We start from the raw sequence: 25,341 nt of genomic DNA, 5'->3' as shown, positions 1-25,341 counted from the left end.
AAATACCAACATTTTATTAACATTAAATATATAAATATAGATACAAATAACAAGTCGTTACTCAAAACGAATATAATAAAACATTAAAAACAAGGAAAATCTTTGGTAAAACTTTACAAGTGCCCCTTAACATAAGAAATAAAATAGTCCCCGTTGCTCAGTTTCTTGACCTGCACGTTGGACCTGTTAGGCTTGACTTTTGCGGCACTCCTGATGTTGCTATCGAAAATAATCTTATTAACGGCCGGTTTCCGGATGAGTTTCTCCTTATCCAGCGGCACGTTCCTGGCACTGTCGTCGTAATCTTCGTCGGTCTGGTCCTCGGTGTCGATGGAGTTCGGCGGCAGCCCACCGCCTTCTTCCGGCGGAACGATGGCGACTCCGGAGGCGCCCAGGCGTACGCAATCGAACGACCATTCGAGCAGGGTGAAGTCGTCCCAGTTGGCCTCGGCGTCGATGCACAGGTGGATGTTCCTGCTGGCGATGTACACGTTGGAGAACTCGACGCAGAATCTTATGAATTGGAGACGCGGCACTCGGATGCACATCGGGGGTGGGTTTTTACCTGAAATACATTCCTCAATTATTAGACAACGTAATTGTCGATTCAATTTAATTGAATTTATTATGAAACGTTTCAGCAAGATGTATCAATATTTAACGTTTTGTTAAATTATAAATCAATTGTGGATATTTTAGGAGCACACAAGTGTAGGTCTAATTATAGGATGCGATACATCTCGTGTCAAATTAGAGCAAATCGAGATTGAAGCTGATTTTTACTAAAAAGGAAGGAGATTAAGTAATGCAATTACGAGGCAAGATATTTTCATGTTTATTTACAACTCTGTGCTGAGTAATGTGCAACAAGAACATCTTGTTCTTTGATAAGAAACTGAACTGGAGTTTTTGACTAAAAAAGTAATTTATGTTAATTAACATTGTGTTCGGTAATTTAGGGATTTTATTTCAATTAAATAGTAATTAATAAAATTAATTTGGAATGTGATTACAGTGGATAAAATTATCCAGAAGTTAATGCGAAACAATCTAAATAATCTTCAGGAAAACAACACATTACTTCTATCTGTAAAGTTTGAAGGTCATCTAATGACTCAGCTAATTTTATACATTAATCAGGATCCTCAGTGTCTCTGATGTAACTTTATTAAAGCACTGTTTTATTCAGTTTTCAGCAAGGCATTAGGCAAAATATCAACCGAAACTCCCCGTCGAGAATTATGTTTTAATGAATATTTGCACACAATTTTATTCGATGAATTAGGTCATACTAAATCACAACATTTTGATTAACATGGACATAATGCGCCATCAGATTTAATTATATTTTTTTCAAAATGTATCGATTTTATCGTGTATATACATTACGGATTTATAATTTTATTTTTATAAATCATATTTTATCGCAGTCGAAGTTAATCGATATCCATTTAATACTTGGAGTTCTTACACAGTTCTTGAATTCCACCCAAATATTGGACACAATTCATTTTTAAATTAATGTTTATTGCCATTCGAGTAGATAAAATAAACTAGTCACTTCAAAAAGTGTTTGTAACTTTTTATTTAATAAATATGTCGAAATGAAATCTTGATCATTTATAGCTAATACTTCTATAAAAACAACTGAATAATAGATTTTACTGAATTTAATCATAGTAAAGAAGGGTGTAACAAATATGGGCAAATATTCAAATTAATTTAACGTTATAAAATGTTAAAAAATTAAATATATCCCTATATTATTTAATAGTGAGTATGTCCTCAATTTCTTCGAAGTTCGACGAAGTGTTGAGCCTGAACTGATTGCATCAACCCCAGATCAAGTCTTGGGGTACATTGTTCTATTCTCTGAAGCTGTTGAGCTAATTTTTGAAGGTTATCTGTGGGATCCAGATTTCTTATGTGCCTCCCTAGAATGTCCTAAAGATGTTCTATCGGATACATATCGGGACTATTCGCTGGCCACTCTATAACCCCAAATTTATGCTCCCAAAAGAAACTTTGAACAACTCTGGCAGTGTCCTGGTCCATACTGATTCATGAAAGGTAACACGATAGGTTTCAGAGTATCGTCAATATATCGATTCGCCGTAAGAGAAGACGTGAAGGCCTACACGTTATATTGCCCCATACCATACTGATCCTCCTCCAGTCACACTTGTATTCAAATATCGTTCTCCTCGGCGTCCATAGACTCTTTGTCGTGCATCATTTGATTTTAAACAGAACCTGGATTCATCTGTAATGAGAACCTGATTTCACTAGTTCATGTTCCAGTTAATGTGTTCATTAGCGAAGTGGTAGTGAGTTTCTGACGAAGAATATATGGTCTCCTATGACTGATATCAATTTCTTTGACCAGCTGACTGACGTGCAAAGGTCCTAACAACACCATCTCGACTGGGTTGTCGACTGGGATGTCGACTGGGATTTTTTGTATAATAGGTCTTCCAAGAGCATCGTTGTTCATCACACAGCACGGTGAAGAAGACCGATGAACAATGTTATTCACGAATTAAACGAGTCTATCCTGAACCATTTTATGGTAAATTTCAATTATTGTAGTTTTTCTACAGGTATTAAAAAAATAAAGAAGTTTTTTGTAAAATTAAAAGATACTGTGTGAGTAAATAATATGTACATGATTATCTCAAGAAATATGAGAACAGTTTACATTTTAAGTATTTAATTGTGACCAGTTAATTTATAAAAATAAAATTTTCATCAATCAGAGCTTTCAATTGATTGATTTTAGCATCCACAATAAAATTTTTTCACCCTCCCATTAAGTGATACCCAAAGCATCAACATAAAGATAAATGATTTACAAATCTGATAGTAAAACGCTTTAGGCCCTTAAAAATATATAGTTAAATAAAAGTCGTTGCACGAAATTTATTATGGGAAGATTACAACACTTAATGTAACTTATATATTCGAAATGGTTTCTAAGAAGTATTTAAATGCTTTTAAATGAGATCTATTTAAACTTTTCAACTTAATATGCTTCTTTCATTTACCCCATTTCACTCTTTATCTATTGTTACTTTCCCCGCACAGCCTTACTGTGGGGAATGTACAATTTAATTAATTTTATAAGTGATTGTAGACAAAATGAAATTTAATAAGTAAATAGTTCAAGATGGAAAAGGATTTTCCCGTTTCCGTTGAAATTCATTTGAGTGTTGTGTAAAGGATTAATTCGAGAATAGTAGTGTGGAGGTCCGACCCTGTGTAACATAATTTCGAATCCAACGCTTAGATAAACTAATAAATATAGATTTTCTTGACCTTACGAACCCTTAAGTTTAATGAAATTCCGTCTTTCCCAAGAAATTAACAACTTATTTAAGATAAATACATGGGGTAACGCCCAGGATGTATTTGTGTAATCGGAAAATACAATATCCGATGATATTTATGGCCTAATTATCATGCTCCAGATAATTAATTTAAGTTCACATTTAATATCGAACTGTGAATAATGAGTCTTAGCGGTCCAGAAATAGGGTCAGGGGGTTGGATCCAATTAAAATTAGATTACCGACGTTTAAACTGTCTTTTGAAAAATGTCGTCAACTGAAACCAGTTAACGATTATAATTATCAGTGTTGTGGGACTAGGAAATCAATTAAAATTATGCTTTTGACACCGCCACCTCGACTGAAATAATGACTGTGTCACCACCATTTGACTTGTCAAAAGTAAACAACGCTTCTTAAATTATTTTATTGTTGTGGGACGTTGTTCAAGTGAAACACAGACAGTCCAATAATTACGAGAGAGATCCAGTAATGTTTTGAGCTCTTGATGGCGTAAAAAACCTTTTAAGGACAGAAATATCAGTAATTAATGTCCGACGTTTTGGTACACATGATTAGAAAAAACCTTGGAACAAATGTGCCTTTTTTAACTATAAACTTCTTGAAGCAATAAAGACGGCATAACGTGGTCGTTATTTGTAATGGCTGTAAAAAGGGATCGTTGGACACGTGATAAAAAACTTTTTCAATTTTCCATGAATGCTCTTAAATAATCACGTAAACGTATCGGGAATTAAAAGAGAGAGATGTACGTCTGGAAAGTCGAATCCCCACATTAATCTCACAATCAGATAAAATCAAAACTAAAAAAAAATATATATTCTAGTATACCTTAGACGCAAAAGTTAAATCTAAATCTAGCAAAAAATCCACAGATTTAGTTCGACTTCTTGCAATATATACTTCATGACGCCTTACTGTGTTTTGGCACAGAACTTCACTGAATTTATGAGTTTATTTCTATTTCGCTTATTCGAGTGAATACTAAAACGAACAAATATGTTCGAGTATGGTTTTTTTTGACTTAGTTTTTATCGTGTTTCCAATACATCTATTTGATATTAGCCGAAATGATGCACACAAGAAAACTTTCAGACAAATAGAAAACGCCCAAAAATCGGACTAAATTAAGCGAATGTGACCGTGACAAATCACTTGCAACAAGTTAATCTTGGATATTCCAATTTTTTACGACCCCCTATTGATTTATGCAAACCTAGGGCCGTGAATTTCCGTGTAAATTATAAATTACAGTTTCTAGTCTACAACTAATCATCTTGTATATACGAACATGCGTGTTGAAAGGGCTTTTATATTATTATTAGAAAACACGAATCTTACATATTTAAGTTTCAAATTGTTAGGTGTAACATAATTTGTAACTTCCTTTGGAAATCATGTAAAACGACCTGGACTAAAATAGTTTGCGAACATAATAGATCCTGAAACTCCATGCGATTACACGGGGCCAGTTTTCAAGGCGATACGTAAATATACCGCTGAAATTTCTAAATTATTCGATACATAAATTATCCAATTTAATATCCTTCAGCCCCGGGGGCCAAGGCGGAATGGGTGGAAACGATTATTACCCGAAATGCTGTTCTTGTAAAGCACTTTTCCGTTCATGGACATGGCGGCGGTTAATGCGAAATCGTCCGGCTCGTAGGTGATGTTGAGGCAGGCCTTTTGGTTGAACCTGTCCAAAATATATCCGGTGCAACATCCGCATTGGCCGTCCTGACAGGAGCAGGGCAAACGCAGGCCTTGCAGCAAGGGACGCCGAGTTGTTGTCGCAATCGGTGAGGTTGTTACAGTTGTTGTTGCGTTTGATTTTTCAGGGATTAAAGCCGTGCCATTCACTGCTGAAACAACGAAGCAATAAGTAATCGTTGATATGTTTTTAACATTTATGAGGCAATATAGTGTTATGGGAACGAATGGGATTCCTATTTCCCGGTATATTGTTGAATAAAAGTAAACGATTCAATATATATAAAAATCTGGTAGGAATAATTGAAAACATTGACGACACATAATTTTCTCTACGTGGAAACGCTGGTGATTTTCTTTACTATGAGCACAATATACTCAGAGTATAATGGAGAAGTAATATGGAAGAGTTCCCGAAGGTTATATTTTCTTCTAAATAGAACCAGCTGCGTTCCACTTTAACAAACTTAAATGAAGTGTTGGTGTTTAAACTGATTACCCCATAATATGACGTAAGAACGGAGTGAAAAAATATTGAAAACAATTTTTGAAGTAATTACACGCAGGATATCGAGTAAATTAAATTTCGTTTTGTTCAATTTCCCAACCACATAGAGTTTGTTTGTAACCTACAATTAATTTATATTTATATTTAAACAAACATAGCACACAATTTATTTTAGATTGCTTTTGTTGTTAGTTGTTAAACAAAACATTTATAATTTATTTAGGGAAGCACAAAAGTGTGCATATAGATCAACATTTGCAATATAAATTTAATTATGTTTTAAATTTAATTTACCAGTTTCAGCCGATTGAGAAGAACCGATGCAAATTAGCACAACACAAAAGTATATAATAGATCGCATTTCGCCAGTTTCTCTTAGCACTTGTCACTATAAAAATTGGAACTGTCAAGTAAACCACCGAAGGTAGAAAAATGAACTGTCGTACCACTTTCCATAGTCTTATACTTTCTTCCTCGATCATACGGGTCGCCAATACCCAATACAAATGATATAAAAATTAGTAACAATGAGATAATTTCCCACATAACACACGGAAACAATGCTCACGCGTACATGTGAAAGTTTTAATATTTTCGTTTGTGAAGCCATCGTTCGATTTGAAAGAACCCAGTTGTAGGCCGGCTTCCTTGACCTTGACATTATTCAGGGACTGAACACGACACCAGTCAGTCTAGATCTGTGTGATGCTGGCCGCTTTCACTAAAATTTCATTTTTAAGTACCTGTCTTAAAAAGCAAGTCATTAAACTCAAAGCGTTTCATACTTCCTGCTTACTTCACTTTTAGCCTTGTCTGAAATTTTTACTTATTTACTCTATTTGCTTAACGTGACATTGTTTAACGTCCATAGATTTGCGTCAACATAAAACACTTGTTTTAATCTCTACATATTTATATTTATACTGCTAATGCTTAGTTTCGTTCCACAACCTATTGTATCCCATAATCGATCCAAACCACACCAAAATTCAAATCCGAAATCTATCAATCTGACGAATTGCCACGTTCCTTGTCCCCCCCCCCCCTTTCCTTTTGATTGATTAATTGTTTTATTCGACTATAATCGAACACAACTCAATATACTTTATTGGACACGCTGTTTTACCCTGTTACCCCATTTTATTTCCACAGTTATCCTTTTAGACGTTACAAAACTTTTTTCTTTCCATCATCTGTTATTAATTTGCAATTAGTTCATCAATAGGAACATTGATGTATAGGAACAACAAACAAACTATGTTAACACACAAATCAATATTACACTCATAACTATATTATTTGGGACAATTTTTATATTGTGATTATTAATTCCTGAAAATGGATCACTTATTGGTGATGTTCATGTATCTATATCTTCTTCTTCCTGCTCCTTTTGTTGTCATCTTCTTCATCCTCATCCTCATTGTCTTGTCTTCTTCCTCATAATTATCATCTGTTATTAATTTACAATTACATACAATTACATACAATTTACACTTGTTACTGCATTAACTATTAGAATCTTTCTCTTCTAGCTCCTTTCGTTGTCATTTTCTTCATCTTCATCCTCATCGTCATCTCCACAAAGCTCATCATCATCGTCCTCGTCTTCTTCCTCATGATAAGCATCGAATCAGTCGAAGAATCATCCTTATTGAAAATAGACCTGTTGTACTTTCATCGTCTTCCACAGTGTCAGATAAGGGGTCGCCAACTTCTTCACTCCCTTCGGATTCTTCTCCCTTTAGAATGAATGACAACTCGATTATTCACTTATCAGTCACTTCCACAACTGTGTTGGTTTCAAGTGTGGTTACGATTGTGCTCTTTTGTTTCAGTTCGTTTAGTATTTCTTGAGCAGAGCCTTTCATATTTGTTTCTGTTTTGGTGCGCTGGTGATTTTTACTGTAGCAGAAACTTTTTTAACGTCTGTTTTATAACATGACAGTGACAACAACAGGAGAAGTGTGACTTGGTGAAGACAGACTGTTGCTTTGATTGTCAATGTTGATGGTATTAAGAGACATCTGCGTTCTCTGGCAATTACGTATCCTCGATAGTAACATATTAGTTTATTAGACTCGTCATATATTATTCGTTTGAACTTACCATCTATTATCTATTATTAATTTCCAGTTAATTTGTCAAAAACTTTAATTGATAAAAACAACAAACAAAATATATGATACTCGCTTTATTTAACACTTGTTACTGTATTAACAATTACAAAATGTATGAGCAAAATTCTTTACACAGTCATTATGTACAATGCTAAAATAAATAATAATAAATAACAATAAATAAATAAATTAGAAAAATCAGTATTAAACTCATAACCACATTCTTTGGGACAATCTTTATGTTGTGATTATTAATGCCTGAAAAATGGATTGCCTATCGGTGACCTTTGTCTATCTACCAGTGTAATCTGTCTAGCCACATATCCCTGCTCTGCCTACCGCTAAATTTCCTATTCTTCCTCTTCCTGCTCTCTTCGTTGTCTTCATCTTCTTCATCATCCTCCTCATCGTCGTCTCCTAAGAGATCGTCATCATCATCGTCATCGTCTTCTTCTTCCTCATCATCATCATCGTTCTTCTCTGGCTCCGCTTTCGTCGACTCAGAAGAATCGTCCTCGTTCAAAGTAAATGTGTTAATCACTCCATCAACAATATCATCAACCACATCCTTGGACTCTTTCTTGTCAGTACTGGTCGCGTTCGTCTTGACCGCTTCCTTGTCAACCGTCTTCTCGGTGGACTCGGCACTTTCGGTACTTTCGGCACTTTCATCGTCATCATCGTCGTCTTCGTCGTTCAAGGCGTCTTCAACGGCGTCAGATAAGGGGTCGCCATCCTCTTCGCTTTCCTCGGATTCGTCTCCTTTCAGAATGAACGACTGTTCTGTTTTGTCAGTCACTTCCTGTACAGTGGTGGTTTCGAAACTGTTTACGGTTGTGGTCTCTTGTTTCAGTTCGTTCAGAATTTCTTGAGTGGTGCCTTCCATAATTGACTCGGTTATGGTGGGGGAGGTTTCAATTGGGGCGCTGGTGATTTTAACTGGGGCGGGAACTTCGTTGGCGTCTGCTTTTTCGTCGTTTTGCAACATGGCAGTGACAACGGCAATAGAATCGTGACTTGGTGAGGCCAGGCTGTCTACGCCTTGATTGTCAGTGTTGATGGTGTTAAGGGAGACGTCTGGGTTCTCTGGCAATTGCTCATCCACAGTGGTTACTGGTGCTGCTGCCGTAGTGGTGGTGGTGGTTGTAGTGGTTGTGGTGGCTGGCTTTTTGGTGGTTACTTTGGCTTTGACTGGCTTTGGTTTTGGTCTGCTGGCGGGCTTCCTACGGATCGGTTTCTTATCTGCAGGTTTGACAACAGCAGGCTTGACGGTCTCGGTTTTCCTTTTCAAAGGTGTTTTGGTGACTACAGGTCGTCTGACTGGTTGAGGTTGTTCAACAACGTCTGATTCTCCGTCGTCGTCTTCGTCCAAGTATCCTCCAATGAAGTCGTCGTCCAAGACACTGAAGGCGGTGTAGTCGACTGAGTCCACGTCATTTTCTATGTCGTCGTCGTCATCATCGTCATCATCATCAAAATCGAAGTCATCATCGTCGTCGTCGTCGTCATCATCGTCGTCGTCGTCGTCGTCGTCATCGTTGTCTTCAATGGGCGGCAGTGGCTGGCTGGGCTCGACTCGCAGTCCGGAGGGACCGAATTTGAAACAGGAGACTCTAAGTGCAGCTTCGATATCTTGCAAAGCCCTAAGCTCCAATCCGAGACAGGCGTTGAAGTCCTCTCCTTGACGATTGATGTTGTACACACGGCCGCAGAACTTGGATACACCACCCGGAAGTGGCATGCATACGGGATCCGGTTTCTTACCTAGAAAACGTAAATACGGTACAGAGTTTCACAAATGCGTCGCATTGTATAATCATTTATTGCGCTAATTACAATTGTAATATACGTTTACCGCCACAGTCATAAATTATCGCTTAATATTACACAGTAGACGTACTAACATAGACAAATAGATTGATGCCGGGGCGTGTCGAGAAATTACAATGTTTACTATTAATTATAATGCTGTAAATTTCGCAGATGCTGGATGAAACGGTTATGCTCCATTTTAAATAAATAGACTTGACATCATGCAAATTGTGTTTTGTGTTTCTCATCGAGGTTAAGTGCCTGATATTCAACCATTCGTGTTGCACGAATAATAATTGTTCTTTTGACGGAAATATTTAAAAAAGATGTTGTTATAAAAATGCCTTTATGGAACTGAAACACAATTGGTAGAAGTTTAAGATAAAAATGTGGAGAAGGAAGGAAAGTTTAATCTCGGAGTTATTGAAGAAAATTAGTGAACGGTGAGGGAGCATTTATTTGACAAACAGGTGTAAAAGTGCAGTCTAGCAGTATAGTAGTATCCTTTTGTCTCGTACGAACATGTCACGAATTACATTAGGAAAGGAAACGTTAAGATACGTTGTGGATGTTTGTTTGTAAGATATAAAACAGCGACGAATAAAGAGCAGTTTTATATTAGTATAAAAGTAAATAAGTAGATAGAAAATACGCTGAGACGTGGAAGCAGAAGTAGATGTAGATGTAGACGTAGATGTAGATGTAGAAATATATGAACGCCAGTCGGCGGGACTTACTTGAGATGGTCGTGTTGGTTAGCACCCTCTCGCCGAAACTCATGGAAATGGAGAGACGATCTCCTTTCAGATATTGCAGGGAGGCACATCCAGGTCCTTGTAACGAAACCACAGGTATGTTAAACTCGCGACAACAGTTGCACAGTTTAGCAGAGCAACTGCAGTATTTGTTCGTTGATGTGTCCTGCCTTTTCTTCTGGCTTACTCTCCCATGCTTTTTTACGACTTGTTTACGGGAACTTCTTACATTACGTGAATCTGGAAGTAAAAGACAATATTGTCAGCCTACGTAATAACGAGCTTAGTTTACTCGATAAAAATCCTTTAAAACATTGGTTTGTTTCGTATTATTATTATTATTAGGAAGCTTCACGAACGGCACATTCTCTTTCATACATTCCTTCTTTTACTCCGACTTCCCCATCTTAACACTTTGATACTTTACACGTTTTTATCATGCCATTTACCAACTAACTAAATAACAATAATAATAATCATAAAGGCTGTTTCAAACCTTAGGTGAAATATTCTGGGGTTAATTTTATGCACCTGTCACATTAGCGTCTTAAATGTTGAGATCCAGGGTGATTTTTAAAAATATATCTTGTTTATAAAATCAGTGATTCAATAACCATTTTTTAGTGTACGATTTTTTATTTTTTTCCAGTGGCGTTCGTGCAGGATTAAGATTAATTATTTTGAAAGAACAATGTAAGTTACTGATTTTTTTCGTAACAATACAACAAAAACTATCTTTAGTTTCTCAATACCATTTGTATTGTAATATATATTATTTTTTGAATAAAAATGCTAATAAGAGATGCAATGTACAGAAAACTTAATATTCTAATAGACAATTATAAAAAGTTTTAAAAGAATTAAAAAAAAAAAACAACTATTTTTATTAATTAACAAAATGTATATTTAATATTTTATTATTAATGGGTTTTAATAAGGTAAAAATTATACTATTGAAAATTTGTTTTCTTTTTAAGTAATATAAATAATACATTTTAGAATCAGTTGAATTTATATTTTTCACTGTGTTTGCTTCTAATATTTTTATTTTTTAAACAATAATTATTATTCTTTCAGAGGCGTTCGTACAGCATAAATAAGCATAAATAATAAATATTTTGAAAAAAAAGTGGTAAGTCACTGGTTTTTCTTGCATCAATAAAAAATATTAATCATATTAATAAAAAAGTGATAAGTCATTGGTTTTTCTTGTATCAATAAAAAATATTTTTTTAGTTAGTTTCTTACTACTATTGATAAGTTGTTTTCTTTTAATTTAAATTTAAATAATACACTTTATAAACTACTCTAATTAATAATTATTTATGTTTTCATAACAAAAATTATTTTATAATTCACTTCTGAGAAAAATTTAATCCCTTGTCTTGACTACTTTTCACAAAAATAATTAAAAAATATTTGAAATTGATACAAAGATGCCTTTTTCCTGTTTTGAAGACATTTTGTCAAAGGGGGAAAGGGGATGAATGCCATTGTCATAATATCTGTGTACCAAATTTCATTAAAATACCCAGAGTAATACTATAACATAAATGTCACGAAAAAAAAAAGAAAATTTTTTGAAAGTTTTACTTTAATCTTGTAACACTCTGTATATGTAGCAAAACAGATATTTCATTAAAAGCTTAAATTAATTTTTCGTCCCCATAAGAACTAATCCGTTATTTAATACATGCTAATTAACATAAAGCACAAAAACAGCAACACACAGAACCGTTTCCCATTGAAATTTACGACGGGGTTTGTTTTCTTTTGTGCCATTAAATATGTGCGGCGCTTTTCATTTTCGCATTAGGAAATATTCAAATGAAAAGCGGAATAAAATTCCGACTTGCGACGGATGAAATGTTTGGCCGAAAACAACAACGACAATTTCGTGTCGTGATTGGATTGGAATTGATTGGAACATGTGCCCCGTTTAACAATTGATGATAATTGTCTGTTTTCTCACCTATAACAGCAGATGCGGCGAACGCGATGAGAACAAAGATCAGCAGCAACTCAAATATAAAAGACAGTTTCATGTTGCTCCGACCCAATCTGCAACAGAACAAAAAATAAATTAAATAAATAAATAAATAAATAAATTTAAGGGAGAAATTACAGCAATCAGTTTATTCATGTCCACTTGAGTAAATGCGAACGCGGACGGATATAAATCAAAAGAAATCACATAAACTTTGGCAAATATATGCAATCTGTTTTGAAAGCTATTCATTTCGGCACATACTTTTTTAATTACTTCACTAAATCAAGATGTCATATGCATTTATTGTTGGTATTAGATCAGCTTTTAGCAGGAATTTTCATTTGTACGTCCGTATGGCCCTACACGATTGATTAATTTTTTTCAAGCACCAATTTTGTGAAACACATCCATAATATTTCAGTGTGCGAGTTTAATAAGAGGGTCTTTAACAAAAACTAACTCGGACGTTCGCCATGAAAACAAAGGCACCCCACCACGTACCTGGTGGTACGCAAATACGCATAAATGTCACCCCGTCCAATTTATATCACCGCAGGATTTATCTCTTTTACCAACACACTACATTAACTTGTTCAGTTTTAAATAATATAAATGCAATGTTCAACTAAACTATTCTGCGTAAAAAATGTACTATTTTTAACATGTATTACATATATAACACAATTAAAACTGTCATAAACAATTTGTGCACAGTTAGTTATGCATTTTTCGATGCACACCATGAACCCATTTAATATGTTTTAAATTGTCCCCGGCAAAATGTGTAGATACAGTAATAAAATTTTAATACGAGAAAGGATTTAAATATAGTTTTATTGGTCGAGTTTATTTTTAATATATTAAATAATCCTCGAAATTGTTGTGGCGTAAAGCCAAAAATATATGACCGTTTTAATTTTACGTCGGATGCTAAATGCAGTATTTTATTTTGCATTATTAAAGCTGTACATGCCAGTAAAAACCACTTTAGTAAATATTCACCATTTTGAATTATTGTTTCTATTTTAATTTCACATTTTTATGGACACGTTGCATAATATTTTGTTTTAATGAATTATATATTTGTTCTATTAATTCCCTTAATTAAAAACTTATTAGGGAAATATTGACACAGTGTATTAAATCAATATTTTATTCATCATTGTTTTGTCTTATTTAATTTCAATTAAACTTATATGAAAATAATTTAATATTTCTTTTTTAATTTCATATTTTTATCGACACGTTGGATAATATTGTGTTTCAGTGAATTATATATTTGCTGTATTAATTCCCTTGATTAAAAACTTGATTAATAGGCAAATATTGGCATTGTATATAAAATAAAAATTTTAATCATCATTATTGTGTTTTATTTTCACATTTTTATGGACAAGTTGGATAATATTGTGTTTTAATGAATTATATATTTGCTGTATTAATTCCCCTAATTAAAAATATTGACACCATGTACAAAAACAAAATTTTATTCGTTATTATTTATTTGTCTTAAGGAAAACAATTTAATGTTTGAGAGAATTTTTATCTCGTTTAGATCTAATTAGTGAAACAAGCGATCAGTTTTCAGAAGCCTGAAATAAATTAATTTGTAAGTAAGTAGGTAATCGGTGTTAATGAATTAACAGTACAAAATCTAGAACAAACATAATGGATTCGTACACTGCTTCATTTTCTAATTGGTATTCAACAATCTGTACAAGCATCGTGATTTCCTCTGACGAATTAACATAAATATTTAAATGTAAATTAATTACAATAATTCACTGCTTTCTAAAACTGTTTAAACAACAAATTTCGTATCTGATTCACCGGAATTTTGTTTGTATTGAGAGAAAGTCCTAAAATTTTTATCTTTTAGACAGCACAGAATCAATCATTTTTTGTTTCACATTTATAATATCGTATTTCAAACCAAAACGACCGAATAAAATTAATTAAATAAATTGAAACGTACATATTATATTAATATTCATATCAAAACAAACAAATATGATGCATACGAATAAATACCTGTTCAAAATAAATGTTTTAATACAAAATTAATATCAAAATTTAATTATAAAACTCTCTCGAAATATAATTTTATAAAAACATATATTTTAATATAAAAGCAACTTATCCTCGTATGTATTACTATAATATCATATTAAAAAAGATTTATTTATCTTGTTTTTAGCCTTAAAAATATAAAAACAATTTTATGTTTATGACTAATAAAATTTGAGAATTAAAAAATAAATACAACCTTTATTTGCCGTATTTGCCGGTTTAAATTTGTAGATACTAATCAAAAATGATTAATCAAAATTTACTAATAAACTAAAAAATGCACATGCTGTCAGGTTTACCCAAAAAATTACAATTATAATGTTAAACATTAATAAATAGTTAAATAATAATAAAAAATACCTGCGTTTCACTGTGGCACTATAAAAACTACTAAATCACTCACTCAGAAGGACTCAGAAATACATTGGTCTTAACCAAAATGTCCAATGGATATTCCCAAGACCGTGAACTTGACAATGAATGAAAAGCCACTTACCAAAATTTAATCGTAATCCAAAGTAACAATACTAAAATAAATTTAGTAGATTGTGAATGATGGTTGTGAACTTGATGAGCGTCAGTGTATGTCTGTTTTGAAATGTATCTTCGGGTTCCTCATTGGTCTTTTTGATGGAAAGAGGGGCCGAAGTCGGTCACCGATAGTCAGGTCAACCATGCTTATCCGGTATATCCGTAGAAAGCATTTTTCCTTCCACCCGTTGTCGGTTTCGATGTTACCGATTAGCGATTATCATTTTCGCTTTGCTTTGATTTTGTTCTATCTATTTTGCATAATGCTACTACTAATTAGTTCTAATTGATAAAGTCGTTTTTACTTTTACTACGTTCTCGTACGTGTATTCTGCGGGTTATTATGTCACAATGAAAAACTATGCGTTCACCCCTTAAAGGTTATTAAATTAATTGACGAAAAAATAAACGACACACCTTGATAATGCGTACAGGCCATTTATTGTTTAAAGTTTGCTCGTATATCTTGGGTTTAAGAAAATTTCTGTTAAAAACTTGCGTTATAAATGATAGTTTACCAAACTTTTACGACGTTGCGATTATTTTGTTTTTATATATAAAACTTTATCAGCTATTATATTAGTTGGGACGTTTATTTTATATACTTTCATTTATTTAAAATTTTAAATTTATTATTAAAAATCTAACTCAGATTCGTAAGTTTTTACTGTTTTTAATCTATAAAATAATTTAAAAGTTTTTTTTTTAAATTTATCAAATAATTGGCAGTAATTTATGTTGTTTAATTGAAAAGTAAAATTGAGGGAAGGAAATTGAAAACGGATATCAATTAATGAAATTATGTGTTATTTATCCCAGTTTCTCCTTTGCTGTTAAGGTCCCAATTTGTTGTTTGTTTTAATTTATCAAAGATAAATAACCATGGAATAATGGAATATCTAAATACACATAAAATGAAGAAAAACTGTGGTTTCTTTAAATTATCTAAACGTTTTTGAAATTTATGAAATAATTGGACGTAATTTACGTTGATTAATTAATTGTAGTAAAATTAAGAGAAGTAACACTGAAAACGGAAATCAATGAATGACATTACGTTATTTATCCCAATTTCTATTTTAATTTTAAGGATTCAATTTTATTGTTTATTTTTATTTGTGTATCGATAATTGAAGATAAATAAATATGAAAATATCTACATACACAGAAAATAAAGAATAAAGAAATATACGTATAGAAAAATGTTATATAAATGAAAATGGGGTGATGAATAAACATTTATTTAAAAATTTATATTTATTTTTAAGTCTAAATTCTGATTTTTCCCAAATGATTTAAAGGTTTTTCAAATTTATAAAACAATTGTCACTATATTATGATGGTTAATTGAAATAAAATTGAGGAAAGGAAAATTGAAAATGTAAGTCAGTGAATGAAATTATATTCCAATCTTTTTTGCTTTTAAGGTTCCAATTTTATTGTTTGTTTTTATTTGTGCATCTGTAACTGAAGACAGGAAAATGTACTATATATAACAGATTTGATATTTTATTACTTCATTCATTTATTTATTTATTATTTATTCAATTTTAAATTTGAATATATTAATAATATTAATATCTTTCAAGTTTTGATTGTGGTCCCTGTAAAATAATTAAAACTTTTTTCAAATTTAATTATATATTTGTTGTATTAATTCCCTTAATTAAAAACTTATTAGGGAAATATTGACACAGTGTATTAAATCAATATTTTATTCATCATTGTTTTGTCTTATTTAATTTCAATTAAACTTATATGAAAATAATTTAATATTTCTTTTTTAATTTCATATTTTTATGGACACGTCGGATAATATTGTGTTTCAGTGAATTATATATTTGCTGTATTAATTCCCTTGATTAAAAACTTGATTAATAGGCAAATATTGGCATTGTATATAAAATAAAAATTTTAAACATCATTATTGTGTTTTATTTCATTTAAATTAAAATTTAATTAAAAATTAATTTCACATTTTTAAGAACATGTTAGATAATATTGTGTTTTAATAATTATATATTTATTTCAAATTTATAAAAATATTTGACAGTAATTTGTTTTTAGTTTTATACATATTAATTTATTTATAGTTCTTAGATTTATTAAAACTGAATCCTGGATTGCTTCAAGTTTTGACCATGGTTCCTCTGAAATAATCTAGAGTTTTTGAAATTTATAAAATAGTTGTCAGTAATTAAATTAAAATCAATAAAGAAGAAAAAAATATATAGATATAAAATGTGTTATTTTATTCATTCATAAAAATTTTAAATGTGTTGTTATTTTTGTATCATGATTTGTTTCAAGTATTGATTGAGGTCACCATAAAAAGATCTAAACATATTCAAAACTTATAACAAAATAATAATAATTGCCAGTAATTTGTGTAGGTTAATTGAAGTAAAATTGAGGGAAGAAAGGTTGGAAAAGGAAATGAATAAATGAAATTATATGTTGTTTATCCCAATTTCTCTTTTGCTTTTAAGGTCTCAATTTTATTGTTTGTTTTTATGTGTGCATCTGTAATTGAAGGCAAATAAGAATGGAAATATCTAAAGACACAAAAAATACATAGATAGATAGATAGATAAGGAAGAAAAAAATATGTGGGGAATAATAAAAGAAGAAGAAATTTTAGAGAACGAGAGAGGGGGAAAAAAATTGGCACTATGCAAACTATGTTTGGTGAAAAGGGGGTGGGAGGTGACCAGCAGGACACCAGCAGGCGTCAAATTGGAGACCGGAAAAAGATGGAACGTGAAGAAACGAAGCACTATGTCTCGACCATCGACAATGAGCGAGGATGTGGGTGACCCAGTGACCCAAATTGGGGGCAAGTACCGACGACGACCACGACCGTCGAACCGTCGATCCGTCCGTCGAACCATCGAAGACCGTCGTGTCTAGAATACTGAACCAAAGTAACTGGTCCGACGAAGAAGAGTTCCAATATCCATCAAACGAATAAACGCCTAACGTTAAAACGCTAAAACGTTAAAACGCTAAAACGCTAAAACGCTAAAATATTGCAAACAGTCATGCAGTATCGGCTGTGTTTTTCTTTTGCTCTACTACTGGTGTTTGTTGCTACATTTTCACCAGCTCGCACCGCCAATATATTAGGTAAGTTATTCAACTAAAGCTTCTTTAACACTTGCATATCAATTAGGTAGGCCTTTGATTTAATTTATTTTTATGGCGCTTCATTAACATATCTACATATTTGCATTTATTCGGTTTTGTTCGTTGTAAATAAATTGATTAACGTGCAGCATATTTAATTAGAAATTCTCCCAATAATTTGGTTAATTTATTATTTTGTTGTGTGTGTGTGTGTGTGTTTTTTATTCTAATTATGTTATTATAATTATCCAATTATTAGCCAATATATTGGGTTAATACAGATTACAATTTTAATTCACTTACCAAATTTTATCCAAAACTATTCAGATATTTATTTGATTTATGCAAATTATTTTAGGTGTATAACGGTTTAAACTGGAAAAAGAACTAACCGCATTCATTTGCAAATTTAATAAACTTGTATGTTTATACGAACGTTCTTGACAAATCACAAAATATTCTTATAAAAATATAATATGTTAAATTAATCAATTTTTTAGATTCTTCTTCTTACTGAAATTATAAAATAATCTTATACAATTTTAAATATATTTTTATTAAAAATTAAAGAAAATTGACTTTTCAAATTCAAAAATTAACTTAGTTAAATTAATACATTTTCAGATTCCTATTCTTAATTCCAAATTTAAAAATAATTTTATAATATTAATTAATAATTTATTATATACCATAATTCGATAGTTTATGAATTAACAGTCAATAAATCAATACATTTTTAAGTTTCCTGTTTTTACCAACTAAAAAATAATCTTATACATACATGAAGTAATTTTAAATATGTTTTAATTAAAAATGAATTAAAATTGACATTTTAATTAATTTACTTGCCACAGTACAATAATTTATAAAGGGACAGAACTAAATTAAACACATTTTTCAGATTAGTGTTCTTACTAAATCAAAAAAAAAAAAAAACAATATAAAGTAATTTTAAATATGGTCTATTTATTTAAGTAAAATCGACATTTTAATCAATTTAGTTGCCACAGTTTGATAATCTATAAATTAACAGTAATAAATAATTACATTTTTCAGTTTTCTGTTCTTATCAAATTAAAAAATAATTGTTTAAATACCTGAAATAATTTAAATAAATATGATATAATTAAAAATTAATTAATATATAAATTAATAGTTTTAAATTAACCCATTTTTTATATTCCTGTTCTTACCGAATCAAAAAATAACCTTATAAATATATAAAGTAATTTTAAATATATTTTAATTAAAAATTAAGTAAAATTGAAGTGATTGAACAGTTAAATTACTTCATTTTTCAGACTGGTGTTCTTACCAAATCATAAAAAAAATCTTGTAAACACAAAAATTAATTTTAAATATAACTAACCTAAATAGAAATTAGGTAAATTTGACGTTTTTGTTAAATCAATACAATTTTCCCATTTTTATTATTACCAAAAAATACTTTTGTAGTAATTTTAAATATAGTTTAATTAAAAATTATTACAATTGTATTGTAATTTTCAATAATTTATAAATTAACAATGTTAAATTAATCCATTTTTCAGATTCCTATTTTACTAAATAAATAAATAGCATTGTACATATATAATTTAGTTTTTAATGTGCTTTATTAAAACTTAAGTATAATTGACATTTTAATAAATAATTTATAAATGAATAGTATTAATCAATTTAGTATATTTAATATAATTTTAAATATGGTCTTATTAAAAATTAAATAAAATTACTGGAGTAAGATAATTTATAAATTGTACCATTTTTCGGATTTCTGTTATTTCCAAATCACAAAGTGATCGTGAAAATATATAACATATAAATATCATTTTAAATTTAGTTTGATTAAAAATTAAATAAAATTGACATTTTAATTAATTTAATTACCGCATTACGATAATTTATAAATTAACAGTGCTAAAATAATGCAGTTTTCGGATTCCTGTTAAATTCATATAATATATGTACAAAATGTTTTATGAATTTATTGACATTAGTTGCATTAAAATTAAATCAAATTATTTTCATTGATATAACTTCAAAAAGAGAATACTGAAGTAAATAAAATACATATATCCGCATTAATTAAACAAAATATATTTTTTTATATAATTAATAAATTTGAAGCGTTTCATTTGCACTTTCATTAAAAGTTAAAACACCCGGGAAGACCAATAAATCTTGCATCAAAAGACGGCAAACATTTACTAAGCGACTTTCGAGGGTAAATGGATATTTATTTTATTTGTATATTCGAATGGTCTTTTGATATTTATCCTGTAATTAGAAACAGCTGTTCTTTTTTTTTAATGCAATTTCTAATACGTTTAATCTATGTCAATCTTCATACTCCACTTATTCGAAAAAATAACAATAACAAAAGATGTTCGATGGCAAACAACAATAAAGTATTGTGAAAGTTCATATTTAGAACTGGCCTCGCAATTTTACCAATTTCTCCACTTTAATAAAATTGTTGAAAGTTATCTGGGAGAAACTAAAACGTAGACAAAAATATTCAGGCAACTATTTGTAATTTATAAAATTGTGCCAAACCCGGTTAAGTTAAATTGTCGTTTCGATACGAATTTATTTGTCTATGATACTATAATGCCACTAATCCATAAACGTCAATTAAAAACTATTTTAATTAAACATAATGCACAATACTTCAATGGACAAAGGAGGATTACTGAGCTAGTTCATTAATTAACACAGGTTCATTAACAACACTTTATTGAAAAAGAGTAAATCTAGCTCTATTATATTGGCATTAAGAGAACGTATTTTGCGAGATAAACAAACGGGAACAATGTTTCTTCTTACAATTAGTATAAAATAATATAATCTTTCACAGTTTCACTAATCCCTTTTACTTTAATTAAGTTTTAATTAGTAATTATCTTGCAATTTAATTTTCTCTTCACTCTCCAACAAGAGTTTTTTAAAAAATTAAATTAATTAAGCGAGTTGCTTTGTAGATCTGCTATGGAACGGTGAAGAAGAAGTGGAAAAACGCGAGGAATCGGCCGATGATTCATCGCAGAAGAGCTGTATCTGCAACGGTCCAGCTTGTATGTGCTGCGTGGATTTCAACCTAACCTACATCGACCTAGGTGGGCCAGGTAAGAAGCAACATTTTCACCATTGCTTTCATACACCCGGACCAGCTGTCCTTGACCTTGACACATGAGAATACCTTCAGAAGAAACGTTCACGGGCCCAACTTTCAGGTGAAAACGTTACAGTTTCGGTTTTAATTGGAGTTCCGTGTCTTGGTTTCGTCTAGTTCAATTATTTTGTGCGAGTTATGCACGTGTTTTTTAAATGAGTTACATAGTCAAACAAAGTTAAACCATTCAATTTGTTTAACCCCATTACAACAGATATGAAAAATCCCAGGGCATAAAAATTCAATTTTTAAAAATATTCTTTCCTTATTTCCTCCACAGCAGCTCTCAGAAAAATTTCCAAATCAATGGTTTGGCTGTGGGAATGATTTCTCTATAAATTGGCCTCCAATTGATTAATTGTCGTTTTTGAGATATTTCAGTTTTAACGTTTGAAGTAAGTTAATAATTTTCATACAATACAAAAAAATCAAGTAGATATGATATGATACTTTTTAATATATATTCTTCTAAAGTTTAATAGTTTAAAAAATATTCAATGGCCTAAAACATTTAATTCTAAGTATGTATTTTAGTATAATACATATCAAATTTTATCACCAAGATTGGACCAAAAATTACGAAAATATGAGAAAAAAATACTTTTAAATTTAAATTTGGGAGGCCATATTTTCTTCAGGAGGATTTTTAGAAAAAAAATTATTTAGATTTTCGTCATTATTGGACGTGTTCTTTTGAAATTTTGAACACCTAGTATTTACTAATAATTACTTATGCTGAACATAGTGGGTTGCCTAATAACAGCACTGAAATGAAGAAAATTTACGTATAATTTTCAGGATGCGTACAAATGAAATACATCTCGCAATCAGAAGGAATTTCAGTGAATGTATCTTATGGCGACAGTCTGTTACACAGCGCAGATGTAAAAGGTCAGAATCCGGAGCCTACATGTATATCCCTACTTGTAAATTTTGCCCAAGTATGTGCACGTTTTTCGGACCTGCAACCTAAGGATGATGGACTGAGGGGTTGTTTATTGTTAGAACCAAAACTGTTGGGCGACGTTACGACCAGTTTTAATATAGGATGTTTTACTATGGGGCCACAAGGAATGAAGCTGGAGGAAACGAATACCACTTTTACAACCCTGACGGAAAATGAGAATGGGAACGCTCTCAGCAACTCGACACAGTAAGATAAAACTCCACACTACAAGCTTACATAACATATAATTTACTAAACACTTAGCACTTTAAACGACTTAAGATTGTGATTTATGTTTAAGGCTTTATTTTGTTCGTCTAACGCGAGACAATATGGGAGGACGGTTGAAGATTACTTCAATTATATTATATATTATATCATCTCCACCAAATCTCTACTAACACATAGTTTACTTATTGTACTAATATTGGTTAGATTTACTAATCCCTAATGAGCTAATTAACCCCAGAATTGGTGTTTGGGACGAAAAAAAAATTAAGTAGGCATTAGTTGTTGTTGAATGAAATAAGGGATACGAGAGTGGGGCAATATATCGTTTGCCAGAACATGAAATGAAGTCGTTTAAAACAAGGATCGGATCGGGGGAACGTGAATTCAATGAGCTCCTGAACTGTAAATAGCAAATTGTATAAAATGCAATCGATAATGGGGGCCTTTCCCTAAGATGGGTGACTTATTCCAGGTCCGAATCGGAGGGACTCAATGAGGAAGAACTAATAGCCGCTGTAAATGAATCGGCCGAACAGGGCCTGGTTTTCTTCGGAAATCTATTGGGTATAACATTTGGTAAACCGGAAGCCAACGATACTAATGCCGAGACAACTACTCAGATATCCACTTCCACAACTATCGAGCCTGTTTCCACAAATGCGCCACAGTCACATTCACGGAAACTTGGACGGTTGTTTAAGACCCATAATCAACTTTAAATTTATTTGCCCCGTTTAACCCCGCTTTTGTTCTATTATCTAGAACGCGCATACGTCAAGTATTATTTATATCATGTTGTTATTTATTTATTTATGTGTTTAATAAAATATTACCATGGAAATTGAGGCTTTTATTTTATTATTTTTTCTTTAATGTAATTCTGTGTAAATGTTCGCAAATTTGTAGGAAAATTTGGCACGCGTTTACAGTTACAATGACATAAGATAATATTATAATCCCTGATGATTAAAATGTCGAGATTCGTTATCGATTATCTGACGACAGCAGTTTCCCGTCAAACGATATCGTCAACTATCCTTTTTCTGCTGTCTGCCTAAGGTCTTTCGCCGAATATGTCATTGCTAACTTAATAATAAAATTTTATTATTCATATTGTTAACAAGGGAAAAATGTTTAAGCGATAAATTTTTATGTTGTAAAAAGTGACGACGACTAACGACACAAATGGTGATAATCCTGTTGTCAATCTACCACATTTGACTACACAAATATTATTATAACATTTTTTTATAGCCAGCATTCTATAAAAAACACTAAAATTTCATAAAAAAATTATGGTCTGATTAATTAAACTATTGAATAAAGTGTCACGTGTATCAGAGACTATCAAACAGTAACTTAATACATTAGTTCTCATAGTCAGTGACATGTTGGAATATCGTTAACTAAGTGGGGTCATTAGTGAAATTAGTGTATCAAACAAAATTTGAACTTGTGGTCTTGTTGGCACTAAGAATTAAACTGTTTGTGAGAGCTGATATATTAAGTTCACTGTTTGTTATATACTATTCTCAGATATGTTTGATCCTTTATTCCATGGTTTAGTTGATCAGAAGAAATAAATATATAGATGTAGTGTTCTATTATATTCTATTACAAACAAGTAATTATATTTCTCCTCCTGAAGTGGAGCTTGTCCAAAAATTGTAATCTTTTTCATATCTTTCTTTAGTTTCATAATGTGATTCAATCATATTTTTTCCTATAAGTTTTATGGTCCGTTTTTAATAATTCTTTTATGAAGAATCTAAAGTATTTAAAGAGGTAATACTAAAGCCAAAGACGACAATGGATCTGTGTTATGAACAGCAAGATCGTCTGATTAAACACTAAATTTCATTATTTTGTTGATATTCAACATAAACAATAGTGTATGGTACTCCAGTAAATAATCTCAAGAAACAACAGTTATTATTTAAGTAAAACTGAGAAGCTAGAACTGAGACAACGTAGATTAAATATATATTTTCTCTTTGGAACAATTATTAAATCCTCCACATAAAGATGTGATGCCTGTTTAAAAATAGAAAGCAGATAGTTATGAATTAAAAGCCTGTTTTGGTAGTTTGCAATTAATAAATAAGAAATAAATGTGTGAAAAATAATTATCTTTCATATTTCTGAAATCGGTCAATTACGAGCCCATTTTCATTAAGACTTTTTTCCTTAATATGGTAGATATTACTAACTCTTTGAATATATTTCACCCCTTTTAACAATCTTTAAATTAAGTTTAAAAGATATTTTAGGCTTTAATTAATAATTAATTACTATTATATTATTATTTATTAAATATTAGTAAATAATTTTATTCTCACTGATAATTATATTTTGGTCTGTATTATTAATAATTTAAATATTTTTTATCCTTTTTTGACACCCTTCATAGTTTAAAATATTTCATGTGTTATTATTAATTAATTACCATTAAGTTATTATTAATTATTCATTATTATTTTTTATTTATTAAATATTGGTAGTTGTAATTAATTATAATTATTTTTATGTGTAATTAAATTTAATTTATATTTATATTTACTTTATTGCAACCAGTCTTGGTTTTTATAGACTTTTGTCGTTTAAAATTTATTATTATTTATTATTATAGAATTTTATTAATTAAATTATTAATTATTAACTAATAATTATTAATTATTAAAACAATCAACTATTACTTATCATTTAGTCTTCATCTTAGTTTTTTAGACCATTATCGTTTAAAACTTATTTATAGTTACAAATCAATTTATTTTACTGACAAATACATATGAAGTATATGATAAAAACAAAGAACATAAAAATATTCTTAATGGTAGAAAATTTGTATTTCTCAAACTAATTGAATGTTATATGAATATAATTTGTTGTAATTAATCATATTCAAGGCAAGATTAACAAGTTTCTCATCTATAAAATACATATTGTTAACACATTTCTCAACTTGGTCCATTACTATAATATTATTAATTTCCAATTTCCGTATTTACTGATGACACAGA

At 30.8% G+C, this 25,341-nt stretch overlaps 3 protein-coding genes across 4 annotated transcripts; 1 reads left to right on the top strand and 2 right to left on the bottom strand.

Moving 5' to 3' along the window:
• Nucleotides 1-58: 58 nt before the first annotated feature.
• On the bottom strand, nt 59-6,143 carry LOC109601079 (uncharacterized). Of its 2 annotated transcripts, none has more exons than XM_020017298.2 (3): nt 5,863-6,143; nt 4,940-5,212; nt 59-565 (listed from the first exon to the last, which is right to left on the bottom strand). In XM_020017298.2, the coding sequence occupies exons 1-3, from the start codon at nt 5,927-5,929 to the stop codon at nt 114-116; spliced, it is 792 nt and encodes a 263-aa protein (XP_019872857.2). In that variant the 5' UTR covers nt 5,930-6,143; the 3' UTR covers nt 59-113. The 2 variants fall into 2 exon arrangements, with proteins under 2 accessions (XP_019872857.2, XP_019872865.2); XM_020017306.2 differs by having other exon boundaries at nt 4,940-5,209.
• A 1,619-nt stretch (nt 6,144-7,762) lies between these two features.
• LOC109600922 (coiled-coil domain-containing protein 1) lies at nt 7,763-14,882 on the bottom strand. The gene is made up of 4 exons (XM_020017111.2): nt 14,812-14,882; nt 12,228-12,316; nt 10,238-10,495; nt 7,763-9,452 (listed from the first exon to the last, which is right to left on the bottom strand). Exons 2-4 carry the CDS (start codon nt 12,298-12,300, stop codon nt 7,984-7,986), a joined length of 1,800 nt encoding a protein of 599 aa, XP_019872670.1. The 5' UTR covers nt 12,301-12,316; nt 14,812-14,882; the 3' UTR covers nt 7,763-7,983.
• A 2,658-nt stretch (nt 14,883-17,540) lies between these two features.
• LOC109601053 (uncharacterized) lies at nt 17,541-23,143 on the top strand. The gene is made up of 4 exons (XM_020017261.2): nt 17,541-17,972; nt 20,954-21,097; nt 21,943-22,297; nt 22,794-23,143. The coding sequence occupies exons 1-4, from the start codon at nt 17,888-17,890 to the stop codon at nt 23,038-23,040; spliced, it is 831 nt and encodes a 276-aa protein (XP_019872820.1). The 5' UTR covers nt 17,541-17,887; the 3' UTR covers nt 23,041-23,143.
• Nucleotides 23,144-25,341: the final 2,198 nt, after the last annotated feature.

This window comes from Aethina tumida, chromosome 1 (genome assembly GCF_024364675.1).
Source record: "Aethina tumida isolate Nest 87 chromosome 1, icAetTumi1.1, whole genome shotgun sequence".
In the NCBI taxonomy this organism is placed as follows: Eukaryota; Metazoa; Arthropoda; class Insecta; order Coleoptera; family Nitidulidae; genus Aethina; species Aethina tumida.
Note: the sequence above shows the minus strand (reverse complement) of the source record. Positions and strands in the feature narration are given on the sequence as shown.

Excerpts from the sequence above, each read along its gene's own strand:
- LOC109601053 (XM_020017261.2), top strand. The coding sequence starts at position 17,888 with ATGCAGTATCGGCTGTGTTTTTCTTTTGCTCTACTACTGGTGTTTGTT. Across the intron at positions 17,973-20,953 it reads TCGCACCGCCAATATATTAG|ATCTGCTATGGAACGGTGAA; the intron begins GTAAGTTATTCA and ends GTTGCTTTGTAG. Across the intron at positions 21,098-21,942 it reads CATCGACCTAGGTGGGCCAG|GATGCGTACAAATGAAATAC; the intron begins GTAAGAAGCAAC and ends TATAATTTTCAG.
- LOC109600922 (XM_020017111.2), bottom strand. The coding sequence starts at position 12,300 with ATGAAACTGTCTTTTATATTTGAGTTGCTGCTGATCTTTGTTCTCATC. Across the intron at positions 10,496-12,227 it reads CGCCGCATCTGCTGTTATAG|ATTCACGTAATGTAAGAAGT; the intron begins GTGAGAAAACAG and ends TTTTACTTCCAG. Across the intron at positions 9,453-10,237 it reads AACCAACACGACCATCTCAA|GTAAGAAACCGGATCCCGTA; the intron begins GTAAGTCCCGCC and ends TACGTTTTCTAG.
- LOC109601079 (XM_020017298.2), bottom strand. The coding sequence starts at position 5,929 with ATGCGATCTATTATATACTTTTGTGTTGTGCTAATTTGCATCGGTTCT. Across the intron at positions 5,213-5,862 it reads TTCTCAATCGGCTGAAACTG|CAGTGAATGGCACGGCTTTA; the intron begins GTAAATTAAATT and ends TCGTTGTTTCAG. Across the intron at positions 566-4,939 it reads TTACAAGAACAGCATTTCGG|GTAAAAACCCACCCCCGATG; the intron begins GTAATAATCGTT and ends AATGTATTTCAG.